The sequence below is a fragment of the Octodon degus genome, unplaced genomic scaffold, assembly GCF_000260255.1.
Source record: "Octodon degus isolate 3935 unplaced genomic scaffold, OctDeg1.0 scaffold00170, whole genome shotgun sequence".
NCBI lineage: Eukaryota > Metazoa > Chordata > Mammalia > Rodentia > Octodontidae > Octodon > Octodon degus.
In genome coordinates, this window is record NW_004524746.1 from 4,025,233 (window position 1) to 4,037,016 (window position 11,784).

At 36.7% G+C, this 11,784-nt stretch overlaps 1 protein-coding gene across 1 annotated transcript in view; it reads right to left on the bottom strand.

Annotated features, from left to right (window-relative positions):
- Cadps2 (calcium dependent secretion activator 2) overlaps positions 1-11,784 on the bottom strand; it is a 575,996-nt gene that overhangs the window by 319,128 nt on the left and 245,084 nt on the right. Inside the window, exon 6 of the mRNA XM_023703422.1 lies at positions 9,116-9,237. Coding sequence (XP_023559190.1) covers positions 9,116-9,237 — 122 coding nt within the window. The remainder of the gene's footprint in view (positions 1-9,115; positions 9,238-11,784) is intronic.

An 11,784-nucleotide genomic window follows, 5' to 3' on the forward strand; every position in this document is an offset into this window, starting at 1 on the left:
CAGATAATGTGCATGGGATAATTTCTGTTTTCTTACATATAGTTAAGCATGACCTATGGACCAGTATGTGGTTGATTTTAGAAAATGACCCATGTACAGCTGAGAAAAATGTGTGTTTAGCTGTGTTTGCGTGGAACACTCTGTATATGTCCACCAAATCCATTTGTTTCAAGCTCTGATTCAGTTCTGTTTTTTGTTTACTAATTTCTTGTCTGGTTGACCTATCTATTTGGGATAAGGCAGTGTTAAGGTCTCCTGTTAATATTGTAGTATTGGATATTAGATTTTTCATGTCTATTAAGATTTGCTATATATAATTGGGTGCTCCCGTGTTTGGTGCATAGATATTCATGTGTATTACCTCTTCCTCTTGTATTTTTACCCTAAACAGTATATAGTGGCCTTCTTTATTTCCCTTGATCATTGTTGGTTTGAAGTTGAGACTGTCTGAGAATAGAATTGCTACCTGTGCTTTTTTCTGAGGTGCTGAGGCATATAGTATTGTGTTCCATCCTTTGACTTTCAGCCTATGAATGTCTTTATGAGTTAAATGTGTTTCTTGTATATAGCATATTGTTGGATTTTGTTTCCTAATCCACTGTGCCAGTCTATTTCTCTTAATTGGTGAATTGAGTCCACTTACATTGATAGTTAGAATTGAGATGTACTGACTTACGATTGACATGTTATTTACCTGTTGTCGTTTACTCCTTTTTCTCCTGTGTTTAACTGCTTGCCCTATTTATTTGATTGCTTTTGATGTCATTCATGGAGTTCTGCTCGTTTTGCTCCCTCTCTAGAACATCTTTCAGTAGCCTGTGTAGGGTTGGCTTTGTCATCATGAAATTCTTTAGCTGTTCTTTGTCATGAAAGTATTTGTCTTCTCTATCAAACTTAAAAGAGAGTTTTACAGGGTATAGTAGTCTGGGTTGGAATTTGTTTTCATAGACAACTTGAAGTACTCTTCCATGATCTTCTTGCCTGTATGGCTTGTGAAATGAAGTCGGCCGTAATTCTAATGGGTTTTCCTTTGAATGTGATCTGCTTCTTTTCTCTAGTGGCATTCAGTATATTATCATTGTGCTGAATTTCTTGGATCTTGACTATTCTATGTCTTGGTGTGTTTTTAATTGGGTTGAGGTTCCTTCACATTCTGTATGCTTCAGTTACCTGAATGTCAGATTGTTTCCTCATATTTGGGAAGTTTTCTGCTATTCCTTCTGCCATATTTTTTAAATGTCCTTTGTGTTGCCTCCTTCTTTCCCATTGATGCCTATTAGTCTCACATTGTTCATCTTTGCATCATCTTGCAGGTGATGGATTCTTTCCTGCATCCTCGTTGCTTTTAAGAGATCCTTTCTTGCCTTTTCACTAGCTGCACCAGCCTCTTCAAGATCTGAAACTCTGTCTTCACATTCACCTAAACGGTTTTGCAAACTTGTGATTGAGATTTTAATTTCCTCTATATCTCTTTGACTCTGCTTCATGCGATCTATTTCTTTCCTGTATTTCTCATTCAAGGAATTCATCATTTTTCTAATCTCTCTCTTTTTTTTTAAATCAATGTCTTCTTTAGAAGCAGTTATAAATTCTTTTACTATAGTGTTTTTTTTTTTTTCAGATTGGATTTCCTCCCAATGTTTCTATAGTTGATTCTTTACTTCAGATGCTATGAGTTCTGAGAATTCTTTTTTATTTCACAAAGGAATTATGCTCTGAGTTCCTCTATAACTTTCTGCTGTTGCTTATTTACTATCGACACTATGAGTTCGTACATTTGAGCTGAGCTAGTAGGAAAGAATTCCACTCTGAGTTCCTCTATGACTTTATGCTATTGCTTATTTACTGTCAATGCTATTAAGTCATACATTTGAGCTGAGCTAGTGTCCTCTGCACTTGTTCTGGGTGGGCATTGGGTTTCCTCCATATATTTCTGCATTTGATTCTTACTGCAGATATTATTAATTCAGGGATTTCTTTTTTCATTTCCAATCTGAATTCCTCTATACCTTTCTGCTGCTGTTTCTTTATTTCAGAAGCCGTTGATTCATTGCTTTCAGCTTTATGATTCCCAATTTGTTCTGTGTTAGTGTTCTCTGCACTTGTTATGGGTGGGCTTGGGTTCTGAGATTGCCTTTTGCTCCTTCTCATTGTCATTTTGTATAGCACTGTCTTTTGACCTTTGTTTTAGATATTTTTGCAGTTATAACCTTCATAGCTACTGAAGTTCAGGTACAGATCTATAAAATTTGGATTTATCCAGCTGTGCCTGGCTCAGGTCTGGCTGCTGTGCTCAGCTCTTTCTTGCTGTTGTGTTGGGGGTGAACCTGTTGCCCCCCTCTGGCAAGATGTTCTGCTCCTGGACTCGCTGGGTGTTTCTGTCCTCTATACTCTCTGCAGGCATTGCAGCTGCAGGGTTTCACCCCAGGCCTGTATGCCAGGCCTGAGCTGAGTCTGGAGGGACAATATGGAGTATGGGGGAGAGGCAGCTCTCCCACAGACTCACCGGGCCTGGACTAGGGCTGGATCTGGGGGTTCCTGGAATGAGACAGAAATTCCTACTCTACGGCCAGGGTGTGAAAGAGGCTTTCACTCACACTGTGCCTGGGCTGGGACCAGTACATCCCCCTGGTTTAGGGTAGACTGAAGCTCTCCCACACACTCACAGGGCCTGGGCTAGGACTGGGTCTGAAGATTACTGGAATGCTGCAGAAATTCCTACTTGGTGGGCAGGGTGGGGGAGGTGTTGCGGTTTGGTGGGGGGCATAGCAAGGGCGTGGAAGAGGGTCTCACCCATGCTGCACCTGGGCTGGAACCAGTAGGTCCTGCTGGTGAAGGGTAGGTGGATGCTCTCCCACACACTCACTGGGCCTGGACTAGGACTGGGTCTGGCACCTAAGGTTTCTGGTGGGGGCATCTACACATAAACCGCAATGCACAAAGACATTTCTCACCTTCTTTTCTTCCCAACCCTAGTCCTAAAAAAGTTGTAGCAGAAGATGGGCAGATAAAACAAGAAAAATGAGACTAGCCTATAGCACTCTGTCCCCTCTACTGGCCTTTGAATAGATTGGAAGGAAAGTAACATTTTTGAAAATGTGTAAGTTTTTATGTAAACTGGTCTGAAACTGTAAAATACTATTTTATATGTAAAAGTGACCAGAAAGGTAGGATATTTATTTGCCTTTAAGGGTTTACAGATGGGAAACCCTGGAGTCTTGGAATATAGCATAAGAAAAAAATGGAGTTTGCTACTTATTATAACCTGACAAATTCAATAATTGATTCAGTAATTGGTTACTAAATAAATAAATAAATAATCAAAGTGATAATAAGTGTAAGAGACTGTTCTAAAAAAAGTAACAACTATAATGGAAGATATTTACAAGCTATAAATCTATCACAAAAATGTCAATAATTACATTTTCTCCCAAACTGACCCACTGCTGTTGCTCTCTAAAGGTCAGGAGTGCTCCGCAGCTAGCATCGGGAATCTTAACCATCACAGTTTTCATTATTACCTCAGAAGTTTTCAATTATGAAGATTTCCAGGTTAGTTTGCTTTAATTCTACATAAATTCCCAATGAGTTGGACAACTGTACATGGTAGATACTTGTATTTTAAACTTCTATTTGATTTAAATGATTAATATTAGTCTTACAGAACTGTTATTTTAGTGAATTTAGTAAGAAAAAGTGAGCTGATGACTTTAAAAATGCAAACAAGAAGGCACACAGCTTGTATCTAGTTGGAATGATTTCCCTTTGGGTAACTACAAATAGGCACATGTTTTGGGTTATCACATAAAATATCACCATACTTAATATCTTGTCTATAAAAATAGCTTACTAATGAGTTACATCTCAAAATAAATGACATTAATAAATTAAAATGAAGGGTACAATGCAGTTAAGGAAGAGTTCCATTCTTTTGGCTTCTATAGGGTTTATATTTACTCTGTCTCCAATGCTTGTCCCAGTACTTTGTCATTCTGATAATTTTCCATTTGTAGCTGCAATATTTTCTCAATAGCTGACAGATTATTACCTTTCTGGTTAAAGATTTGAAGTTTCCAGAAATGAGAACTGCAGACTATGTTTCCCATCACTTTTATGAGGTTGAAGGACATTTTGTCCATAAACATATTTCTATAATGATGCAATTCTTCTGCTTTTCTTACTCTGTCTTGCCTATTTATCTCAGTACTTTTTAGGTAGCTATGGAACAGAGACCCTATTCTATGGGACAAAGGAGAGGCAGAGACTATAGCAAAAGTGTAGATGTTTTATTGGTTTTTTTTTAATGGTACTACTGTCCCTATGCTTAAAATTTTTAATAACTCAGATTTCATCTATATGTTCTCTTCTACTTGCTTTTAATAACCAATTTCCTTGCTTTTATTTTCCTGGTACCAAGATCCACCTAAAATCCCCAAAAGGAATTATATTAGCTCCTTTGCACATTTAGGCTCTCAAAGGATGCTCACCGTCAAAAGGAACGGACCTTAGACGTCAGTATACATAAGGAAATTTGTGACTACTACAAATAATTCCTACATCTGGCTTGTTATTTTCACTAAGTTTCCATTTCCTTTCAGGTGGTGTCAGTAAGTCTAAATTGAATGAAATGACTGGAAATGTTAAAATGCTACAAAGGGGTAGCAACACTTCTATACCTCCTTCATAGAACACAAAAATTTCCCTTGCTCAATAACAGACTATAAAACAATGACTAAAAACCACATCAATAGTAGAAGTTTCTCTGCGTGTAGAAGATATAATTTATCCACATCGCCTTCCCTATACTAAAAATACAATTAAAAACAAAACTTTCCTATATTAAATTGCCTCATCACCACTCTTCATACATCAAACCTGTCTATCAACACCAGTTTATTGGACCCTGGGTCCTATAGCCTACGTTATTCACCAACCTCCCAGGCTGTTCCCCGCTACTTGCTGGCAGGAAATCTTAGCTACAGAAATGAAATAGGCAAGGGCTAGAAATTATGATTAAGTTTATTGGAAATATGGACTAAATATGGCACTTTAATTAGCATCAGACAGAAGGATGAATTGCTCTCCAGCAAAGCACAAACTGTTGAAGCAATAAAATTTAGAAAACGTGTCTGAGCCATGATTTGCAACGATGATGAGAACATGGACCTTGTTCCTGCTGTGCCAGGAGAGTTAGGGGTGAAAGCGCCATTCTACAGCAAAGCTGCCGCCGGTCAGTGGTAGGAAGAAATATTTTCAAGATTGTATTTCTGGGAAACACTCATCAATACAATAGTAATTCACTCCGCATCTTGTATAGCAATTAACCACTAAGAAGAATATATGCAGTGTATTATTTGTTGAAACTGTACTTCCGATTTGATTTGAAACTGTCTCATTGCTGTTTATCAATAAAACTTTGAAAAGAAAAACAAAAACAAAACAAAACAAAAAAACAACAATAGTAATTCACTTGGAAGTTAATTCAGTGTCCCTCCTACCCCCATCCACAACCCAAAAATACTAGTGCTATTTTAATCAAGTTTCTCAATGGAAAGAAAACCCCCAAACAGTAGTTGGTATATATTTTCTCTCTGATATTCACATATTTTACTTAATTGTATGCTTACATGTTTCAGCTTTTTATGTGTACAGTGTATTTTAGAAATATAATGAACAACACTAAAAAATCACTATTAAGATAAAAGCTAATTCACTCCACTGCCAAATATTGAAGTATCAATTATACATAAGAGTTTATAGAAATTATACTAAACAATAAAAAAGTCAGATATAATGAGTCAATATTGCAAGATTTCAGTTTTAGGAGTGATCTAATAAAAGCAAAAATATACTACTTAAAATTTCATGAGTGCTTTCCTGGAGCCTTAGTGGGAGCAGGAATGGCCTGCAGATGGGTATGACAGGTCTTTTCAAAATACATTTCAAACAGAATCGTGGGCACAGCTACATGAATGAAAACTTTATGAAATATCATTTAACTTATGAAGGGTGAATTCTAATATATATATATATATATAATAGAACCCAGATATATCTTAACTAACAATGCTTCTGTAGAACGAACCATACACTGAGGGTTTCAGGCCAGCTGCACTTAGTGACAATCTCATAGACGAGTAGGGTAGACTAAATGAACTAATGTAAGTACTGTTACAGATGGGAAGACCCAGCCCCCTTACCATGCGAACGGCACGGTGGGACCCACAGCTTGTGTTTTCAACAGTTAAGATACTTTCTCCACTAAACTATTTACTATACAAATAATTTACTTTAGTAATCAAAGACATCATAATGAATAAAAAATGAAAATAAAATGTAGCAGCATATATTGATGCACCTAAAGTGATATATCAAGGGCAGTATTTAGCTATAACTGTTTATATTAAGAAAGAAGAATTAAAATCAGAGGCCAAACTTTCCAACTGAAGACACTATAAAAATGCATAAATTAAACAAATTAAACCTAAAGGTATAGAGGGAAGTAATAAATATCAAGTGAAAATTAAAAAAAGATAGAAAAAAATAGTGAATGAAACCAACTTTTTAAAAGGTCAATTAAAAAGAGCCAACCCTTAGCTGGATAAATGCTACAGGAGAAAACATTCAAACTACAATTAGAACTTAAACAGAGGCCATTACCACTACTAACAACCATATAGCAATAAAAAGACTGCAAAGAAATACTCTGAAAATTCTAGGAGAATACATTAGACAAGCTATATGAATTAAGTTCCTAAAAGTCCTAAAGTACCACAACAGACTAGACGAAAGGCAACCTGACAGATTTGTAGCAAGAATGGCAATCCCATTAGATATCAGAGAACTACGAAAATTTTCAGGCCGACAAAGATTGACGGACTACCTAACATTTAAAGAAAAAGTAATAAAAGTTCTCTATATTCTCCTACAGAATAGAAAAGGAAAGACCACATCCAAATTCATTCTCCAAAGCCACTATGTCCTGATACAAAATATAAAATAGAGATACCACAATAAAATAAAATCAAATTGAGAGATAAGAAAGAAATGCACATCTCAATGTCCATTTGGTTTTCAAATAGAATGTACAGAACATATTTAGTGGAAAAGGAAAAGTTTCTTTAACAAACCATGCTGAAAAACTAAATAGTGAAATGCCAAAAAAAGGAGTTGGAATCTACATTATGCACATATTGTGGGCTGGGGAGATGGCTCAGTAGAATAAGCACTTCCCTGGCAAGCACAAGGGCCTGAGTTCAATCCCTGGTTCCGGGAGGAAAAAAAAAATCTTGTACAAAACCATTCAAAATGGCACAATCACCTAAATTTAAGAGTTAAAATTACAGAAACTTTCAAAGAAAATGTAAAGATAAATCTCTGTGACCTTGTATTATATAATAAGATTCTAAGACATAAGCCACAGAAAACAAATTGGACTTCAACAAAATTTTGTGCTTCAAAAGACAAATCAAGGAAGTGAAAAACAAAACAGAACAGAAGATAACATTCATAAATCATATGATAAAGGTATATAATGGTATAGTAATATATATGTATATATATACACACATATATCTTAAAATTTGATAAACCAAACAACTCACTTAAAAAAGGGACAAAAGTCTTGAGTAGACATTTTTTCAAGATATTCAAATGGCCCTTGAAAAGATACTCTGTATCTTTAGTGATTACCCAGATCCCAAACACACTCAGACACTTCATATCTACTTGGAAAGGTCACACACACCCACACCCCCACACACCCACACACCCACACCCACACCCCCCCCACATACACACAGAGGCAATGAAAACTACGTACTAATAAGACAAAAACCTTATGCACTTCAGGTACAGTATAGATGGGGCAGCAATTTTCCACTCAGGAATATAACTCAAATAATTGAAAACGGGACTCAAAGCAGCTACTTGCACACCAATGTTTATTACAGCATTGCTCTCATGAGCCAAAAGGTAAAAATGATCCAATCATTCATCAACCAAGATGAACTGATAAATACGGCACATGTGTGTGGTATATACATAGAATATTATCTAATTTTTTAAACGAAGTCTTGATATCTGCTGCAAGGTGTAAATGTGCTAAATGAAAGAAGGCAGCCCCAAGCTTATGATTCTTATTACGCGAAATACCCAGAGTAGGTGAATCTACATGGACAGAGAGCAAATTACAGATAAACGGAAGGTTTGTTCTTAGAAAGTGATGTGTGTGATTCTTAAAGCCAAGCCTCCCAAGACTCAAAGAAAAAGGGAAGAAGAACTCAGGTGGAAGAAAAAGCAGGTGAGACCGGCGAGGCTCAGACCTGCAGGACTTCCAGAGGCAGGGTAAGAAGCGTTAACTTGCTTTTTCACAACATCACAATATTCTGTGCAAACCCAAAATCTGAAAGCACAGGACACTTTAAATAAAGATTAAACAGATGCAAGAAGTTTTCAAAGAGCAGCCTACACAGGAGAGACGGGCAATTTGCATTTGAATCCCTCAGGCCAGATGGGTTATTTCTATCAAGAGGTTGTGATGTTTACCACATTCAAATCAGTTAAAGAGAACATTTTCTAAATTTAATTAAGCTCGTTTCCAGGATATGAAACATTAAACTGTTAGCAAAGAACAATTTGACCACCTCTGATTACTGGGTGACAGTCATTAACTGGTTCTCTAACTGAAATCTACGCACTGGACTATTCTCACTCATTACGCTGAGCTGAGACGGCCACCTGTCCAACCCACAAAGCCGGGCACAGAACCAGAAGAGCAGTAAGGGCACAGCTGCAACCGCTGACACAGGATCTCCCGTCACTCTCTAATGACACATGTGGCAACGTTTTCCTGATATACTTATAAGGAAAAGTAACCTATACATTTTACTGTCTAACAGTCACATACCTGCATGCTGGCTCTTTTGTTTGTACCACACAAGGATTCTGTCCAGTCCTAACTCTAACATTGTTACTCAGAAAGGAAAACAACGATTCTAACACAGCTTAGAATAAAGCTGGCCAAATAAGAGTTTCGGAATGCAGGATCATGAAATCCCATAATAGGTAAAGCATATTTCTTTTGAAAAAATCAAGTAGTATTCAACTCGCTTACTGAGGCCTTGAGGCTTCCGCCTGGTCTGTCTGCAGCTTCTGTCCTCCTTCCACCTCCATCGTGCAGTAAACAATTCTATTGGGAGCAACTGACTTCAAGCCTTGAACTTCCATGATGACAATCTGAAGAGAAAAACGATTGAAAAATAGTAAGTCCAGTGGACAACTGCTACCATGCGCAGAAATACCAGCAAGAACACTAGCAAGCAGGAGCCACTGAAATATTCACATGACATTAATGGCACCATTCTTATGCTTTCATAATCTGATTCTATGTAACAGAAGCTACAGTAAAGAACTACTTTTAGGATGTCTAGGTTCTGAGAAAATATCTCCTGAGAGCTACTCAATAAAAGCAGGTTAAAATCCCTGAATATAAATCATGAAATTAAGTGAACACCAGTTCTTAAAAATTAAAGCAGTCTCCATGAAATAAAGCAGAATCACAAATAAAAATTCAGTGAGTATAATGCAATGACACACTGAGATTTTTTTTTTTTTTTTTTATCAGAACCGAGGATTGAACTCAGGCCCTTGCGCTTGCCAGGGAAGCACTTATACCACTGAGCCATCTCCCCGGCTCTGACACATTGAGATTCATGGAGAGATGGTAGTACTTATTATCATAGGCACTGTTACTATAATACAAGTTCACTAGTATGAATATGTGATATCACAAACTTTCTATATTCATCGATTTGAAATGACTATTACTATTTTTATAAAATAATTTTCTCTATGGCCACTATATACCTTAATAATAAAACCATGAAAACTATAATTTTCCTTTGAATGTTTTAGTAATACGTTGCTAAGGAAAAAGTAATGTTTTGGTCCATTAAACATATGTGCTAATTTAATACAAGACACTGAAAAACGACCTAAAAATTCATGGTGCCTTATCTATATAACTCCTGGAGGAAAGTAGGAATGCTGATTTTTTTTTTCAAGCCTGTTTTCCATATTTGCATCAAAGGCTCTCAGCCCTAAAATACTATAAAGTAACAGTTCGAATGGATTTAAAAATAATGCACATTTTCTGTAATTTTGCATAAGAATTTGCATTATGAAATTTTCTAAATCTTATAAAATAGATTCAAAGGTAATTTATATACGTAAACTAACTTCATTGTTGATATCATGGTGTGTGATAGAAATGAAATCTTGATATCTGCTACAAGATGTGAATGTGCTAAATAAAAGAAAGCAGCCCTAAGATCTTATGGTTGTCTTTACATGAAATACCCAGTAGGCAAATCTACCTTATTAGCGTCACTAGACTACATGGAATTCCAATAGGATTCCTGACCCTAAAGGTATGAAAGGGAAAAAAAGTCCCCTTAAATTGTTTACAATTCAAATTTATTGCAAAGAGAAGGATTCATGTTTGAAAATCCAAAGATGTATTTTGTTTCATTTTCATCAAATCTACTGAAAATTAATTACTAAAAATGCAAAAGTTCAAACTCAGAATGTGTCTCCTTCCTCACCTAGGGCTGTGGGGTTTTGTCACAGTGACACACACACTGACAAATATCAGGACTCAGTCAGCATCCTGGCTCTAATCCCACCACTCACAGGTTGAGCTGCATCCTAGGTAACTCAGTAGGACTCAGTCATTTTAGAAAAATAGAAATTTTAAAATGCAGGAATGGGGAAGCTAGAGATGTAGCCTGTGGTTCAGACTGATGGCCCTGGCTCAGTTCTATTAAATAACTCAATACACATACACACACACACACACACACACACACACACACACACACACAGTGAAAGCAAACTAAGAGAAGCTGCTCTAGTGCTCAGGGAAATTGGGATGAAGCACTATTAATTGATTAAGGAAGGAAAATGAAGTTATTAGGCAATTTTAATGACTCCAGATTCTTGTTAGTAATGCTGAAATTGGTTACTTTTAGTAAAACCAGAAACTGAGACAAAAAATAATATTGTGTCTTGCCCGCCCCACCCCCAAGGTGCACTGAGACCACAATTGTGACAGGGCATGGTGGTGCAAGCCTGTAATCCATCTTTTGGGAGGCTGAACACAGGTGGATCACTACGAGTCTGGTCTACATAGTGAGACCCTGTAGACCCTATGCTAAACCTACACACACAAAAATAAATAAATAAAAAAGTTTTAAAAAATAACATCAATTTAAAGCCAGTTTAATAAGTTTCCCAACAAATAATAAAGGTTTTCGATGGTCACTAATTAATATTTTCTTTTTAAGAGAGGGTTTCTCTATGCAGCTTAGACTGGCCCTGGACTCACTTTGTAATCTAGTCTGGCCTTGAACTTGCAGCAATCCTCCTGCCTGTACCTTCTGAGTGCTGGGATTATAGGCATGAGCTGCCATATCCAGCTTAATGGCTACTTGATACATGTAAAACAACAGAACTGTGTACCACAAGGCAGGTTTGCAAACCTTCACAGCACTGGCTCATGTTTCAAAGCATTGTTACACAGCACCACTTCTGCAGTGTATTTAGTAGCCAAAGAACAGAAGAGGTGAAAATAAATGTCTGCTTGACATTACTTCTGCCACCTCTACTAGAAGCTATTTTAAGTAGGACTTCTTAAAATATACAAGAAATGGCATTCTGCAGCTCAAGACAATATTGCTATTTGTACCAGGTTTTATCCTGCAAAACTGTCACTTTAAAAAAATT